We start from the raw sequence: 17,800 nt of genomic DNA on the forward strand, positions 1-17,800 counted from the left end.
GGATTCCTCCTGACATTCCGTCGGGGATTACCCCTGGAATTTCTACGGGAACTCCTCCAGTAATTACTTCGGAGGTTTTTCCTGGATTTCCTTTGGAGTTTCCTCTTGGGATTTCAGTTGTGATTCCCCTTCGAATTTCTTCGGAGATTGCTCCAGAAATGTTCCATTGAATTCCCTCGGGGATTCCACCTAGAATTCCTTCGGGGTTTCCTACTGGAATTCCTTGGGGAATTTCTTATAGAATTCATTCGGAGATTCCTCTTGGAATTCCTTCGGTGATTCCTCTAGAATTCCCTCAAGGATTTCTCCTGGAACTCTTTCAGAGGATATTTTTCGTTGATCCGTTATTGAAATCCTTTGGAGATTCTCACCCGAATTCCCTTGGAAGTTCCCACTAGAGTCCTGCTGGAATTCCTTTGGGAATCATGCAGGATTATTTTCGGAATTTGCTCTTGAAATTCCTGCGGGGATTCCTCCTGAAATGCCTTTGGGGATTCCCCCTAAAATTCCTTCGAAGATTCCTTTTCAATTTTGTCCACGGGTTCCTCATGAAATTTCTTCGAGGATTCCTCTAATTTTTTTTCGATGGTTCCTCCTAGAAGTCTTTTGAGGATTCCTTCACGAATTACTTTGAAAAATTCTTTCTGGAATTCTTTGGAGATTCCTCCTGGACTTCCTTCATGGATTCCACCGGGAATTCCTTCGGGGTATCCTCTTAGAGTTCCTTCGGGGATTTGCCTTGGAATTCCTTCGTGGATTCCTGCTGGACTTCCTTCAAAGTTTCCTCTTGATATTTCTTCGGCTATTCCTCCTGATATTCCGTCGGGGATTCCTCCTAAAATTAACACGGAAACTCCTCCTGGAATAACTTTGAAGTTTCCTCTTGGAATTCCTGTGGCGATTCCTTTTTTTATTTTTTTTGGTGATTCCTCCTGGAATTCCTTAAATTCTTCATGGAATTTCTTCAGGGTTTCCTTTTTGAATTTATTCGGTGATTTCTCCAAGAATTCCTTCGGGAATTCTTTTTAGAATTCGTGGATTCTTCCTAGAGTTCCTTCAAGGATTCGGGGATTCCTTCTGACTTCCTATGGAAATTCCTCTTGGGGGTTTCCTCTTAAAAAACCTTTGAGGATTCCGCTCGCAATTCCTTCGAAGATTTCTTCCGAAGTTCTTTCGGTGGCTCCTCCTGAGATTCCTGCATAAACTTCTCCTGCAATATCTTGAGAGATTCCTTCGAAGATTCCTTCTGGAATCCTGCGGGGATTCCTCTTAGAATTCCTTCGGGGATTCCTACTGGAATTCTCTCAGGGATTTCTCCTGGAATTCCTCCAGAAAAACCTCTTAGGTAATTTTCGTTGATTCCTCTTAGAATTCCTTTGGGGATTCTTTTTCTAATATTCTTCTAAACTCCCACTTGAATTCTTTTGAGGTTTTCTGCTGGAAAATCTTTCGGAATTTCTCCTGGATATTTTTCGTTGATTCTGCAGTCGTTCCTTCAGGATTTCATACAGCAGTTCCTGCAGAGATAAGCCCAGAATTTTCTTCATGGATTTCTCCAGTTTCTTTCAAGGTTCCACTGGCGACAATTCAATGCACACTGGCGACACATAGCGGCGGAATTACGCACTAAAATTACCACCATTTGATAGCCATAACTCTTCTGATCATAATTGCTGAAGACACGAACTTTCTAGGTGGTCAGAATCTTGAGATAAACCATGTCAAAGTACTTCATTGTAAATGCACACTAGCGCCACATAGCGGCGGAAATACGCACTGAACCAACCACCATTTGATAGCCATAGACCTTCTGATCAACATTGCTGAAGACACGAACTTTCTAGGTGGTCAGAATCTTGAGATAAACCATGTCAAAGTATTTCATTTTAAATGTACACTGGCGACACATAGCGGCGGAATTACGCACTAAAATTACCACCATTTGATAGACATAGACCTTGTGATCAACATTGCTGAAGACACGAACATTCTAAGTGGTCAGAATCATGAGATAAACCATGTCAAAGTACTTTATTGTAAATGCACACTAGCGCCACATAGCGGCGGAATTACGCACTAAAATTACCACCATTTGATAGCCATAACTCTTCTGATCATCATTGCTGAAGACACGAACATTCTAAGTGGTCAGAATCTTGAGATAAACCATGTCAAAGTACTTCATTGTAAATGCACACTAGCGCCACATAATGGCGGAATTACGTACCAAACATTTCACCATGTGAAGGTCATAAACCTGCTGAACAACTTTGCCGAAGGTCTAAACTTTGCAGAGGATACGGTTTTTGAGATATAGTTTAGTAAAAAATAAGGTTTTCAGGTGATGCCAAACTTTTTGGGGTGCTGCAATATTCAATTGGGGTGTTGCAATACTAGAAGATGCGATTCCATATTTATGGCGGGTAGTGTATATTGGCTAGTAAAGAAGATCCTTTCGGATAGGGTTTCTCAAACTTTGTGTTTGAGATTGACTTACGTGATGAAACGTAGGATTCTACATGAGATAATTACTTTTTCTTTTTAACTTTTTATGGCTTTATTGGACCAGCCTTACTCTACAGTTCGAAATGCTGTAGTTGTGTTCAACCAAGGTTCATCAAGGACTTTCTAGAAATAATCCTGGGTTGGAAAAAAAAATGCTTCGAGAACCTCAACATCCCTACGACTTCCAATCAACCATAATTTAACTTCGTTTTTCCTGTCGTTCGTCTATCATTTCAGATTGTACGACCAATCAGCGCCTATCTCATCGTGGACGTGCAGAACGACTTCATCAGTGGATCGCTGAACATTAGCAACTGCAGTGCCCAGCAAAATGGACTGGAGGTAGGTATTTGCTGATTATTAAGTTTTACGAGTACACGACGCGACCGCTGCCGGGTTAAATGAGTTTTGTTCGCATTTACGACGTCTGGAAACTCTAGTTTGATAGGCTATTTCATCTTCACATAAATTTGCACTAAATAATGAATTTCAGTAATGTGTTTCTGGATTCCTTTGCTCAGTCATAATAGGACATAACTGTGATTTTGTTGACAAGCAGGAGTGATGCATTTCAGTAGCCTGGCCTCAATTTTCTCGAATACATAATGTGTGGGAATTTTGATTTTAAAACAATATGGAAGTAACCGTTATGACGATTGATCATCGCAAAATGACATGATGCTCGCGTATTTTCGTTTTAACTTGTGACGACGTTCAAAATAAATTATCTCAGTTCATGTTTCAGAAATGCTTTTGGGAATTTCGCCACGAAATGGCTCATAGATTTTCCAAGAAATTCATGATTTTCATGATTTATTCATGAAAGTCTTTGCGGTTTAAGTTTTAAAATGAACATAAATTATTGAAAGATTTTTACTAAGAATTCCTAGAGTAATTCCAAGAAAAAAAATCTAGGAAATTTTCCGGCAAAATCCACGGAAGAGTTTGTAATGGCAGGTTTGAAAGTTCTCATGGAGCTTCAGAGAACTTGCTAAAAAATATTCCCAAGGTAATTTTTAAAGAAGTGGGAACCTCGGAAAAACTTCTGGAAGAGTTTTCAAAGAAATTTTTGGAGAAATTTCAACAAATATATCGGAGTAATTTTTGGAGGAAGCTTTGGAGTAATTCCAAAGTTTCCTTGAATAATCTTCTTAGACATGCCTAGAGAAAATTCTGTAGACGTCATCTTAAGAATTCCAGAGAGAATTTGAGAATAATTTTCAAGGAATTTTTGGAAACATCCATGGACAGATTCTTTGGAAACATCTTCTCCAGGCTCCGTAGAACAGCTTCTGGAGGAATCTAGGAGGACGTTTTCGATGAGTTCATGAAGGAGGTTTTAGGTAGAGACGAACCAGCCAAGGGCTGAAAGTCTCTCAAATAAAGATAAATCAATCAGGTTTTAGGTTTCAGATAAATTGATAGAGGAATTACTAGAGGAGTTTCTAGAGGAAACCTTGGCAGTTTTACCAGAAGAATTCGTGGAAAAATTAACTGGGACATTTCTGGAGAAAGACTTGGAGTAATTTCAATAGGATATTTTTAAGGCATTTTCCGAGGAACTTTTGGAGAAATGCTTGATATAATTTCTGGAGAAATCTTCGAAGTAATTTCTGAAGAAATCCTTGTTTCCAGAATTTAGTATTCGAAAAACTTATAAAAAATATGAATAATTCTTTCGAGAAATGTTTGGAGGAATTTCCGCTGCAATACAAAGAACAGTTTCTGGATGAACTCTTGAAATAATTCGTGTGGACATTTCAAAAGGGAACCTTGGTGAACTTTCTTGGGAGTCCTCTGGAACAGCCCTCGATTTTTTTTGTAGGAAACTTTGGTGATTTTTTGGAGAATTTACTGAAGAAAATCTTCAAGAAATGCCGGAACAATCCTTGGGGAAAAAAGCCTTTAGATGAATTCCTGGTGTCATCTTCTAACAACTCTTTGAGCAATTCCCAGAGAAACTTCTGGAGTTTTCCTTCTAAAAATTGCAGGATATGTCCTAGAATAAATTTCTATAGGATTCCTTGTAGGTAAATTATTTATTTTTTAAATGGTAGATATTTTTAAAATAATATTCGTAGGATTGGAAATAAATAGCTCGTACGACCTTTGTAGGAATTCCTGAACATGTTTTCGAAAAAGTTCCTGAAAAAGTACTTCGTAGGAGTTCCAGGAGAAATCTTAGCAAGAGTTCTTGGGAAAGTCCTCGGACATTCTGGGAGAATCTTTAGCGGTTTCGCCGGGAAGCCTCTCTATGAGTTCCACGGCAATTCTCTAAGATTTTTTTAGAGAATTCCTCTGTGAGTTCTCTTGGGAAAATTTCTAGAAGTTCCATTGTGGATACCTCTAAGATTTCAACTGAGAATTTCTTCAGGAGTTAATCTGGAAAGCCCATAATGAATTCCATTGAGAAATACTCCAGGTGTTCCGCCGGGAATATTGTTGAAGAATTCAGAAGCAATAAAGGTGAGTTTCATAAGGAATTCTACCAGGGTTCTTTCTAAAAGTTCTAATTGGATTTTTTTTTCTTGATTTCCACTGTAAACCCAAGAAACATAACTAGTTGAATAACTGTTTCTTAAGCTGAAGTTTGCTTAAGAGTGGTTCGTTCCACTCTTGTACAGCAAAAATGTTTGTTTGGAATCCCTCTACGAGTTTCACTGGGAATTTCTCTAATAGTTATACAGTCCCTGTAGGGGTTCCTGTAGAAGTTCCTCCAGAAATTTCCTTAGAAAAAGTTTCCTCTGAGGAGCTCCACTAGGATTTTTTCTAGGGATCAAACTGGGGAATCCCCTAGGAGTTCCACTGAGAATTCTCCTACGAAGTTCACAGAAATTTCTGGAGTATCCCCTTGATACTTCCATTGGTAATTCTTCTGAGAGTTCCGTTGGGAATTCGTTCGGGATTTTGTCTGGGAATTCTTCTCGCAGTTCTTCCAGGAGCTCCTCTAGGTGTTCAGCTGAAACTTCCTTCAGAAATTCCATCTGAATTTTATTTTAGGAGTTCCCCTTAGAATCCCTCTAACTTCTACGAGTATCACTGGTAATTCTTAAAGAACTTCCAGCGGAAATTTTTCCAAAATCTGCTTCAGGAGCTCTTTCAGAAGTACTTATGCTAATTAAAAATTTCCATTGTGATTTCATCGAGAAGCTCCTTTGAATTTGTTTTCCAAAAGTTCTTTTGGAAATTTCTTTGAGATTTATACAGCAAATTCGTTCGAATTTGTTCGAAAGTTACTCCAGATTTTTTTTTCAGAAGTTTCTCAAGGAGTTCTTCCAGGAGCTCTTCCCACTTTCGTAGAAATTCCTTCTGGAATTCTTCCGTCGAAAGAGAAGAATATCTATTCCTACTGGAAGTTTCTATAAGAATTTATTCTGTTTTTGTTTCAAGAGTTTCTTCAAAACTTTTTTAGGATTTTTGTTTTAGAAAACCCTTTAGAAGTTCTTTTTTTTTTCCTAAAATTCATCAGCGATTTTTTGAGGCAAAGCTGTGGGAATTATTTTGTTTTTTTTTTTAAGTTATTCCAGCTTATTCAAGAATATTTTCAGGAGTTTCTGCACGGATGACTCTAGGTATTTTGTCCGTTATTTTAGTTTTTAGTTTTTATTTTTGCAGGAGTTCCTTCAGTATTTTTTCCGAGAAATCTTGCGGATACTTCTCGGAAATTACTGCAGGATTTTCACTTATTATGATTTTGTTTTCTAAGAGATCTTCTTGGAGGAGGAATCTTGGAGCTTCTACTATAATGGGAAAAAAATCTGAAAAAGCTGTTGATATTTTTTTACGAATATTAGACGTTGTCCGTAAACTCATGTGGCATTCTCAGACCCCCCCCCCCTCGTAGACTTTCGCCCATACAACATTTTCAAAATTTGTGTGGACTATAGACTTCGGCCAGAACCAGTGGGAGCGGTTTGTTGGGTGATTCCCAACCGATGATTTGTTCATCGGATTTTGTACTGGGCGTAGCTGCCAAGTTGTTGTCCTGTTGTCAATATGTAAAATGTCTTTGAAACCGGTGGTATCAACATAAAGTTCTAAAACTCTGAAAAAAAATAATACTGGCTCAGAAAAGGCGGTTCAAAACTCCCCCCAAATAGTCCTTTTCACTGTGCAGTCATGCCTACTTCTTGTCTCAGCTCCACACAGTCAGACATAGAGCATTTCCAACAAAAAAAGGAAAATACGCCCTTTTTAACTCGATAGATTTCGATCTGAATGAAATATTGTTCATGCGGTTTCGGGAATCATTTACTTTTGCTTCAACACAACCTCCTCACCTAACTTCGCCAATCAATGACTTTTGTTTACCTATTTAACGTTAAAAACAATGAACAATGAGATAATTAACATTCAATTTTAGTCTAGCTTCAAAACAGCGCAGCCTAAATTTGTTTTTGATATAATGGCTTTTATTCTGAAAACTTGTCTCCCAATTTAGCCTCGGGGGGTTTATGTTGTTTTGGATTTTTCCAATTAATCAGGAATTCCTTCGGGATTTCTTCTATGATTCTTTCAGGGCTTCCAGCTGGGGTTCCTAGCATAAATCCTCTAAGGTTTCCATCAGCTATTCTCTATGGGACTCCTTCAGGGATTTCTGCCGGGAATGCGTTGGAAAATCTTGTAAGGATTCTTCTAGGAACTTCATCCGGAATTCCTTGAGGAATTCCTGCTGGGATCTCTCCACATATTTCTCACAGTATTCTTTCAAAGATTTTTGCCAATATATATTCAAAGAATGCAATGGGAGTTCCTTTGGATATAAGTACCTTTGAAAGATTCCCACTAATTCCACCCGGGGTTTCTTCTTTGATTTTTTCAAGGATTCCGAGCTTCCAGCCGGGATTCCTCTAAATCTTTTTCCAAATATTTCACCCAGAATTCCTATATGGAAACCTCCCAGGACTTCTTTGAGATTTCAGCTGGGATTGAACAATCTTCTGTATGGAAAATTTTAAAGTTTTATGTGAAACGTAACACTGTTGTAGTAATTTATGAAGAATTTCTGAGTTATTTCGACACAACTCGAGTAGCCACGAGTATTTCGGCCACCAACACTTACAACACCCATATCCTATCCAACCTCCATTGATCGATTTGTCATTCAGTTTCTAGCCGTTGCATGACACACATCAATAAACGTCTAGTCAGCAACAGAAAGCAGTTTTCTTTCTCCATGTAGCCGAACCACCAGTACTTTTCAGGACAGTTATCAGAAACCGATTACACAGTCTGAGCATCATCCCCAGCATTCCGAAGAGGAATTGGCCGCCCCAGCTGGGATCCTCTAACCTTCGTCATTCAAGTGTCCGTGATCGGACAATGTCATCTGACAGTCATTATCTTAATAATATCTTTTTCATTCATTATAGATGTATTGTATCTATATTCTATATGGATTAGAATAGAGCTTAAAAATAATCAGATTTTGAGGACCCTTATTGAAGAACTTATTTGGAACTACACCAAAGACTCCTATTTTTTTCTCATTTGCTCTCGCTCGGCAGTTAACGTCAAGTATGCAAAACTTCCAAACTCAGTCAAATTTATGCTTCTACAATCTACATTCACGCTGCAAACAATTCGTTTTTTTTTTCGTTCTGCACCAAAGTAAGCACACCTGCACTGCCGTGAATTACATATCTGTCTTACATGCATAGGAAATCCAGCAAACATGTGACTTATATGCGATCATGGCAGTGAAGTACAAGTACACCGCGTTCTGGTTTGAGCTGAATTTTCTGGACAACGAGAATTTGGGTTTCCTCGGTTCGCAATCTGTGGTTGTGTTTTTCTAAGTTGATTTGAATCTAAACTTTGACTGTAGCATTCGTATAGCAGCCCACGGTTATTTACTTTATGCTCCTAAAAACTAGTAGAAAGCATTTCATTCAGATATGCAAAACTATACACGCAACTTGCCCGCTACAACTACCCAGAAATTTGTACATGTACATGTACATATTGATCCAGGTTCTAGCAATGGCTATCACCGAAATGTTTCGATGACCACAATATTTTCACAAAATCAGTATTAGCTTTGCAATCGAGTGGAGGTAGAGATATGCGTAGTTCCCGTGGGTACTAGTGGTTCGAAAAATGTGCTTTCACTAATGCACTCCGTGGTCTGGATAAATATTTATGAGTCTCTTTTGATACGAAGAATATCGATCGTTAATTGCTGGTTGAATGCCCTCTATAGACAATGCTCAGTCATGATGCTAGTGAAATGAGTGACACGGCGAAAACAGTTTGTTTTGTTTTGGAAGAGTTTTCATGCAAAGGGTTGTAAGATGTTAGCAGCACAAGTTGTACCTCTATCAAATGAATCTAGTCAATTTTTCAATCTACTACTGAAATGGAAAAGTTGAATATTTAACGGAGCAGAAGTGAACACACTTCTGAATGAAGTTTTAGATGTAATTTAGAATTCACAAGAATTAATTAGATAAAAAAAAACGAATATAACACCTACCATCGATGAAAAAATTAGAATCAAAATATCATAAATTTACTATTTCACTCCGACATCCAATCGTAGAGGTTTAAACTCAAGATCCCTTGCGGTTGCGTGATGAATTTCAATAAATTAATTTGCTCCGTGCAAATTCCAAATCTGCTCCTTTCGGTATCCTATCTTGATTTCCAAAAGCATGCAACCGTGTTCCAAATGATGGTAAGACACCATCCACCACAGTAACTGCACATTGCACAGTCAATTGATAGTTATCTACCCCCGAAACGTGTATATTTTTCATCCGCAAAGAAAACAACTCTATTGCCGAAGACCACCACCGACCGGTAGCTATCCGTCGGTGCGGTGGCTTAGCTCTGACTCTGACTCTGGCCCCCGGTGAAGCGTGTGGGAAGTCGATTCATTTGCAGTGCGCTTCCGACGATAGACGGACTTTCCGGTCCGGTCTGGTCCGGTCCGGTTTGTGTGCTAGCTAGGGTTGTGATTTGCCTGTTATACTAAACTAAGGACGATACCTTTGGAATAGTAAGTGTGTTGAAAGAGGACTCAGAAATGATCAACAATAAATGCAAATTGATGGTGCTGCTAATCGGATGATTGGTGTGTTAACCCGACACGACAGGAAGGAAGCATTAGCACCACCAAAGGGTGATTTGCATGAATTAGCGATGGACTTCCTGTGTGTTTTGTGTTTGGGCCGTTGAAGAAAATTGGCTCTAGAAAATTCGAGGCTCCAGGTTATGATCAAGATCAATGTTTCAATCGTATACATCTCTTTCTTCAAATCAGCTTTTTCCTTCAGCATTCGAGTAGCTCTACCAGTTGATATATGGGTAGTTCTCGCTGAGACCGGCCCACTATTTACATCTTATCTTCAAAAATGTTCAAGGTGTTGATTTTCTGAAAGTCCTCGCTAAGAAAGTAAGGAAAATGCATTTGGTTACTCAAATTGATGGACCTCCCGTTAGTTGGAGCTACAACAATTGTTGAAGACCCCTCGATTTTGGCCAAATGGTGGCTCATTTAAACCGTTATAACTTAAAATTTTCTCCAAAAACCACGTCAAAACGAATTGTGGTTGAAAAGAGGAAAGATAAAGCTACTATTTACAATTATAAAAAGTTAAGTCGTCCATATTGATTTTGGCCGCCATCTTGAATTTTTATACCAAAACATTGTTTTCAACATGATGGCAACCACCGATTTTCAAAATTTTTGCATCAATTGAAAGATGAGACATTTATACATAACATATCAAAAAATTAAAGATGTCTTTTTTTCCTATCAAAAGTTATCTGCAGTTTTGTAAATTAAGCCACGTTTTCTCCATACATTTCCATGCGCACCGGCAACAACAAAGGAACTAAGTTCCACTGGGATTTCACTTTATTTGTATTACTTGTCTCCGCGAATATTAACTTCTTTTTTTTAGTAAGTGTCCATTACCAGGGTGAGCTCTTTGGTGTGGGGGTCAGTGGAGGGTTAAAAAAAAAGAAAAAAAAACAACATGCAACAGCATCCGAGTTTACCCCAAGTAACAATTTTGATTTTATCGAAGTTTTTTAGCGATTCAAAAACCCTAAACATAAAACCATTGATGCCGACTTTAAAGTCATCTCGAGGTTTAATATGCCTCCATAAGCCCACGTTCTGGCTAGTTGGCCCAGTCTTATTACGATCTACAGGACTTACGTATGCAAACTGGCTTAGGATTTCGGGTTGTATCATAGTTTTATCGTATCCCCGATACAACCTTCTAAATAAAACCATCTTCTGACTTGTCAAACATTTGTTTTGTTTATTTCTCACTAATGTTCGATCTTCAGAAAAAATTATGCTTGTTTTTTTTTTTTATGCAGCCATCAATTGAAAAGATGTCGATCTGAAATTCAGATTTGTTTTCCTATTTAATACGTGTTATGAGACATGCCACGGGAAATTTGTGATGAATGTGACTGTGATAATGACAAAAAATAATTGCGCCACACAAACTGTGCATTAATTGGAAGTTAAATGCATTTAATTTACTCGATGGAATTGGGTGCTTAAAAGGGTTTTTCAACATAGCGGAGTTTCAAAGACATTATGTAATTTTTCTGAAAATAAGCATGACGGAAACGTGTTGAATCGTTAAGTTTGATCTCAAACTGTACGTAAAATCATAATATTTAGTAATGATTTTTCTGTATTTACATAAATTATCCCGGCTAGGCGACATATTTTTCTGATAAAACTCTGTGTTCCTGATGAGTCATCCAATAGGACTAACCCTCCTGAGGTGGTCATATCTGAGCTTATGATAGAACTAGCGGTATTATCACAGCATTTTTTTGGTCTATGTTACGACCACGAAATCTTTTGTTGGTTTTATGCATTGCCTCACAATTTTGTGTGTTTGTTTACAAAAAAAACTCTCCGACAACAACCGCAAATGAAAGTTTTATTGAAATGGTATATAATAAGTGATAAAACCAATCCATGACTACTTACTAGTCTACTAGTCTTTCACTGAAGATGTTTATAGCAGAAGTTATATGATTGTTTTAAGGAATGCCAAAGTTGCAAAGTGAAAAACTACCACATAAAACTAATATAGAACAACTAGCTTTTTCACATACTCGTTTAAAACCAGGAATAAACTTGAGTAAACCTTTAAGGCATGCTGATTGTTTCTTGGGTACGCCTGCATGTATACACAAAGGCACCTGCCGCAAAATTTGGGTAAATCGGAGGTTCGTTTCCGTTTTTGATTGTTTCTCAATGATACGGGCATTGTTTGTATAACTTTTTTAGTGTTTTGAAAAGCTTAAACCTTCAGCTTGCCATTAGTGGGTTCAGATTTTAAATTCGTGTTCGTAAACATTGCGAAAAAACGTAGCATTTATGCAGAACCGTAGCGTGGTCCCATGGCGCCCTTGGCAAATTTGGTTTAGGTTGGCGCCCCACATATTCCCTTCGATTTTGTTTTTATTTTCTTATAGTATTTTTCATTTCGTGTAGTTTCTGTAGGAATTTCAATTGGAGTCACTCAAAAATTATCCAAAATCTTTTTCTCTCATGCAAGTATAAGTACAAACACATTTTGCATTTCAAGAATCTCACTAAAACCAGCTCAATAATCAAAAATAATATTTCAGATTCATAATATAAATAAATTATGCAACATTTTCTACAACAAACCTTACAGTATTTTTTATTTTTTTTTTGTTTGTTTTGTACTTAATTGAGTTTCAGGGGAAGGCTTTCAAAAGAAACCATTAGATACATTTTGGATGGAATCAAAAGCAGATTTTCTAACGGAAAATCTGGAGAAATTTCTGGATGAATTCCAAATTTACGATTTCTGGAGGAGTTTATAAGGAAATTTATGGAATTCCTGCAGAAATATATCAAGCAGTCCTTAGTAAGCTTGGAACAATTTCGGGACGGAAGAGTTTCCAGGCGATATGATAGATTATTTGTTTTTTAAGAAATTTATAGATGACTTTCAGAAGTAAACTTTAGTCGAATTTCTAAAGAAAGCCGTAGAAGATTTTCTAAAAAAAATCCCTGGAAGAATTTCTGAAGGAATTCTTTGGATTTCTAACGGAATCTCTGCAGGGTTTTTCATAGGAATTTATGGCGGAATTACTGAGAAAATCTATTGAAGAGTTCTTAGGTACCTAAGCCTTAAAGATACTTTTGCAGGAATTTCTAGAAGAATTCCAAAGACAATTTATGAACTCTGAATAAATTGGACGATTATTCAACAAAATTCTTGGAAAGATATCGGGACAAATTCTTTGACTAATTTCTGAATAAACTCCTAGATAACTGCCTGAAAGCTTTCCTGGAAGAATTTCTGATGGAATTTAGAAATTCCTTTGAGAAATTTCAAGAAAAGAAGAATCTGCAGAAGAATTTTTTATTTGATTTTTTTTAATTCCTGAATTGATTGATTTGTCTCTATTAAAGAGACTTTCAGCCCTTGGCTGGTTCGCCTCTCCATTCCTGAATGAGTTTCTAAAAAATTTTTTAGAGGAATTCTTAAAGAATTTTTCAAAAAAATCCTTTGAGAAAATTTCTGAAATATTTTTTGAAAGATTTTCTGAAGGCAACCTAGCAAAAAATGTTGAAGGAATATTTGGTTAAATTGATGAAGTAATTTCTGGAATATAAATTTTTATTTGAGGGAATAGAAATAAAAAAAACTTTTTGGGTGAAAACGACGTAAACAATTCTGCAAGATCTACAAGAGGTTAAGCGCAAACAAACATTTACTGGAAATAACAGTTGTGTGAACTAAAAGAGCACGGTCGGATTTTTTTTCATTTGAAATACTTTCATTTAATGCGAAGAAAATCCTCGAACGTAACCTCAAGACCACACACGTAACCACAACTCTCTGTGTCAAGACCTTTCCTAGTGCGAATGTTTTGGAATTTACAGGAAGAAACTTTCACTAAACTGTCGAAAGCTTATTGATTATCTATTGCTTAATAAAAAAAAACGAAAATAGCTTCTCAAAACAAAAAAAAAGTATTTAAATTCCCAGGTAACATAAAAATTCAAAATAATCTAGAGAAATCTGAAGAATGTGGAAGAACACTGAGGATACTGTTCGTATGTTTTTCATAGTTCACATCTTATCAGTAATTTTAATTTTTTTCATCATTTCATAGTTCTCGTATGCTTTTCATACATTGAAAAGCGAAATCCAAAAGACTTATCGTATGAAAAATCTCATAAGAAGCTTCATATGAAAATCATAAGATGTGTTATGAAACACCATTGCTGAAAAACAACAAAACCTTTTATTGGCTTCTAACCACTTCAACTTCCGAAGCGTCGATTGGCGTATGAGTAAAGCACGCACTCGTCTACCTTGACGTTCTTGGTTCGATTCCAGGTTGCGTTTTTTTTTTAATTTGTGCAAAATATCTCATAAAAATATGTATGATAGTCATAAGACATAGTTTCAATTTTTCTACGTTATCGATATGATTTTCATACGTGAGTTTTATGAAATTCAAACAATAACAGTATGACAATAATAGTAGGCGCTTTAAATCTAAAATCATAGTTCGTCACTATGTTTTTCGCAAGAATTTCTTGTGGCAAAAAATCATAGTTGATTCGTATGATTTTCGGAGTTGCAGTATCCTCAGTGAACGTAAAAACATATGATCATTCTCAAATATTGGTAATGATGAAATCTTGATAACATTCAAGAAAACAGTAGCATACTCCTGTTTCCTTCAAGCTTTATGTTCTTTCGGCGCCCCTTTGAGACTGGCGCCCTTAGCGGAGGCCTGTAACCGTGTGTTACAATATTTTATGATTTTTAATATGTGCTATTTGTTTATTTTGTATACTGTCACGTCTCTTAGGTTATTAGGTGTTGGGTTAGTAGGGTCAATTAAATTATAATGAATAAAAATTGTATGTTTGTGAGTAGGGTTAGATAGTTTCAAATTTCAAATTGTTAGAACATTACAACGGTATAGAGTGGGGACAAGTAGAAGACATGTTGCCTGAGACATAGTGGGGAGAACAACATTATGAGGCGGGCGTAGACCGCAGGACAAAAGGGGGTGGCAACAATAGTCGTCTCTGAAAGAGGAAAAGGCAGGGATTGGCCCACAAGGACCCGCCATTCCTCATAAAGTATCTGGCGTTCGTGTGCTTCGGATCGTTAAAATAAAGTTAAATAAAAGTGTCCCTAGAAGTTTGAAAAGTGAGTGGTGAAACAATACGGGTGATTAGCTACTGTTCAATCAGGACCTTTTGTGGTACCTTACGGTACACCACCACCATTTTGAACGCCAACGTAGAGTTGGCCAAGCACACGGGTCGGCCTAGTGGTCCCTTGTTGGCCACTACGCCTAACACGTAAAAGACCACAATACGCTCTGCAGTTGCGAAGTCACTATCCGCATTAGACCTGTTCCTCGGGCCCTAAGGTGCCCTAACCGTTAAGGAGGACCCCTCTCGGCAGAGTCTCTCCGGCCTTGTCCTGGGCTCTGTCGATATCCGTCAAGGAGGGAAGACGCCAGCGAGACACGTAGATCGCACCATTCCGTCAAGCCGATCTACTACCGATCCAATAGCCATTTTCCGACCACTACTACACCACCCCAAGCCGTAAATCCGTTGGCGGACAGGCCGTCCAGCCGCAGCAGCATCGGTATCGGCATCGAGTCTACGCAGCGCTCTACTACAGCAGCAGTACCGGTACGTCCACAAAACCCCATATTCAATAAAACTACCCACTCTACCCCATAAAGTACAATAGTCCTTTAATAAATTACACTTACACCATTCAAGACAATAGATTTTTCAATAAACACCAATAGTTTCCATTCAAATTTTGCATAGTTTTCCCCTAACCCAAGAAAGGTGACAGTACTCTGCACGCTGGTCGCGGAGCCCCTCCGATTGCCCAGTAGTAAGCCGACCTTGAGACACAGCTCTAAGGGTCACTTGCTGCTGTAGTATTACCGCGAGTTTTGTCCGGGTAACAGGCCAACCGTACGCTACGGCTCTGCATTTATGTAAACGGCCGGCATCGGGCCCAGTGCGCAAAAGTGACATGGTTTACAAAACGGCAGATAACTTTTGAAAGAAGAAAAAGACATCTCTAAGTTATTGATATGTTATGTATAAAATTCTCAGCTTTCAATTGATGCAAACATTTTGAAAATCGGTGGTTGCCATCATGGTTAAAAATATGTTTTGGTATAAAAATCCAAGACAAAATCAATATGGCCGACAAAACTTTTTATAATTGTAAATAGAAGCTCTATCTTTCCTCTTTTCAACAACAATTCGTTTTGATGTGGGTTTAAAAAAAATCGAGTTATAGCGGTTTAAATCTAGGGGTCTTCAAAAATTGTTGTTGCTCCAACTAACGGGGGGTCCATCAATTTGAGTAACGGTAATCAAATGTGTTTTCCTTACTTTTTCAGCGAGGACTTTCAGAAAATCGCCACCTTGAACATTTTTGAAGACAAGGTGTAAATAGTGGGCCGGTCTCAGCGAGAATTACCCATATGACACTATTCCGGTTTGCGCAAATATTTACGTGATTTTCAATTTGATGTCTGATATGCATTGTAATCATATGGTCTATATATTGTGAGAATCCTCTTGTCCATGCCCGCGTACCTGCATATAAAATTTGACTACCTCGTAATTGTCTCTGGGCGACAATAAAAAAAAACAGTCCACAGCGCGACCGACTGACCGCTTTTTAGTCCACAGCGGCAGCGTGTCTAGATGACCGCACTTTAGTAATTGTCTCTTGGCAACAATCAAAAAAACAGCCCACAGCGCGTCCGGATGACCACAGTGTAGTAATTGTCTCTGGTCGACAATAATAAAAAAAAACATTCTACAGCGCGTCCAGATTACCGCTTTCTAATCTACATACTAGACATACATACTCTACATTACTAGACCGCACTCTAGTAATTGTCCTAGGCGACAATCAAAAAACAGCCCACAGTGTTTCAGGATGACCTCACTCTTATGCACAGCTCGTCTGGATTTCTGCACCCCAATCCACAGCGCGTCTGGACGACCGCACTTATGTCCACAGTGTGTCCGGATGACCACACTCTAGTAAATCTCTCTTGGCGGCAGTAAAAAATTGTCCACAGCGCGTCCGCTTCCTAGTGCACAGCATATCCGGATGACCGCACCCATGTCCACAGGGTGTCCGGTCCGGATGACCATACTGTAGTAATTGCGACAATAAAAAAAAACAGTCCACAGTGTATCCGGGTAACCTCACTTTTATACACAGCGTATCCGGATGACCACTTCCATGTCTACAGCATGTCCGGATGACCGCACTCTTGTTCGTAGCGTGTCTGGATGACCGTACTGTTATGTATACCAGAGATTCTGTCTCATGGCGACAGTTAAAAAATATCAGTCCACAGCGTATCTGTTGATAAGTGCTTTTAAAAATAATTTAATGTGCTTATTTACGGAGAGTAAAGGTGGCATACATTACCTGGGTGCTAGGCAGGGATGGCATTCCGCACTGAAAATGTGCACAGTGCAACTCATTTTCATATAAAAACCGCGCACACTTGCACTCACACTGAGGAGCATGCCATCCCTGGTGCTGGGTGTGCTGGTTTTTGAGAATTATTCAATTAGATCGCACGGTGCACATCTATACACCAAGGGCAAACTCTACAGTTAATATGAAGGATTCTCGCTTATGCGACTTTGCGTGAATACAATAACGAGATAGTTTTTGCATATATGCGGCTTTATTCATACAGCAATGCGACCTAATTTGGCATTATGAAATAAAATACCGAGTAAAATCGTATAATGATTGCAGTATGTAATTATGCAAATATATTCGACACTTTGTGAGTTTGGTAGCACGCTTATGTGAATAAGTTATGTTAACAATAAACATCATATGCCATGAAATTGTTTCTCCGCCGTACATATATGCGATAGTAACTAGTAGAAGAAAAATTCCTGGATGGTTTAGGATCTGCTTCGTAAACGAAATTTTAATGATGGCTTGCCTGCAACACAACAGGCGAATGTAAAACTGGCTTATGGGCCAAAAAAAATACTCAAGTTATGACTGTGAAACGTAGTTCAGACAAGAGTATGGAAGGATATTTCAATTTTTTTTCAATCACAAACTTTTTACAACAAAAATAATAACTCCAAAAGCAAATCGTAGTCACTTCCTTGATATAGGTCATTCGCTCATATCAATCCCAACCATCAGCACTTGAGCAGTTGAGCGTACAAATTGACTATTAACTTTGACAAGGATCGCGTGTTCCGTCTTCATAGTAAAAA

General features: G+C 38.1%; 1 protein-coding gene across 2 annotated transcripts in view; it reads left to right on the forward strand.

The window, feature by feature from the left end:
• Positions 1-17,800, forward strand: part of LOC109419229 (nicotinamidase) — a 175,994-nt gene that overhangs the window by 122,034 nt on the left and 36,160 nt on the right. For both annotated transcript variants that reach the window (XM_029867516.2, XM_029867513.2), the window contains exon 4: positions 2,743-2,847. In XM_029867516.2, coding sequence (XP_029723376.2) covers positions 2,743-2,847 — 105 coding nt within the window. The remainder of the gene's footprint in view (positions 1-2,742; positions 2,848-17,800) is intronic.

This window comes from Aedes albopictus, chromosome 3 (assembly GCF_035046485.1).
Source record: "Aedes albopictus strain Foshan chromosome 3, AalbF5, whole genome shotgun sequence".
NCBI classification, from domain to species: Eukaryota; Metazoa; Arthropoda; class Insecta; order Diptera; family Culicidae; genus Aedes; species Aedes albopictus.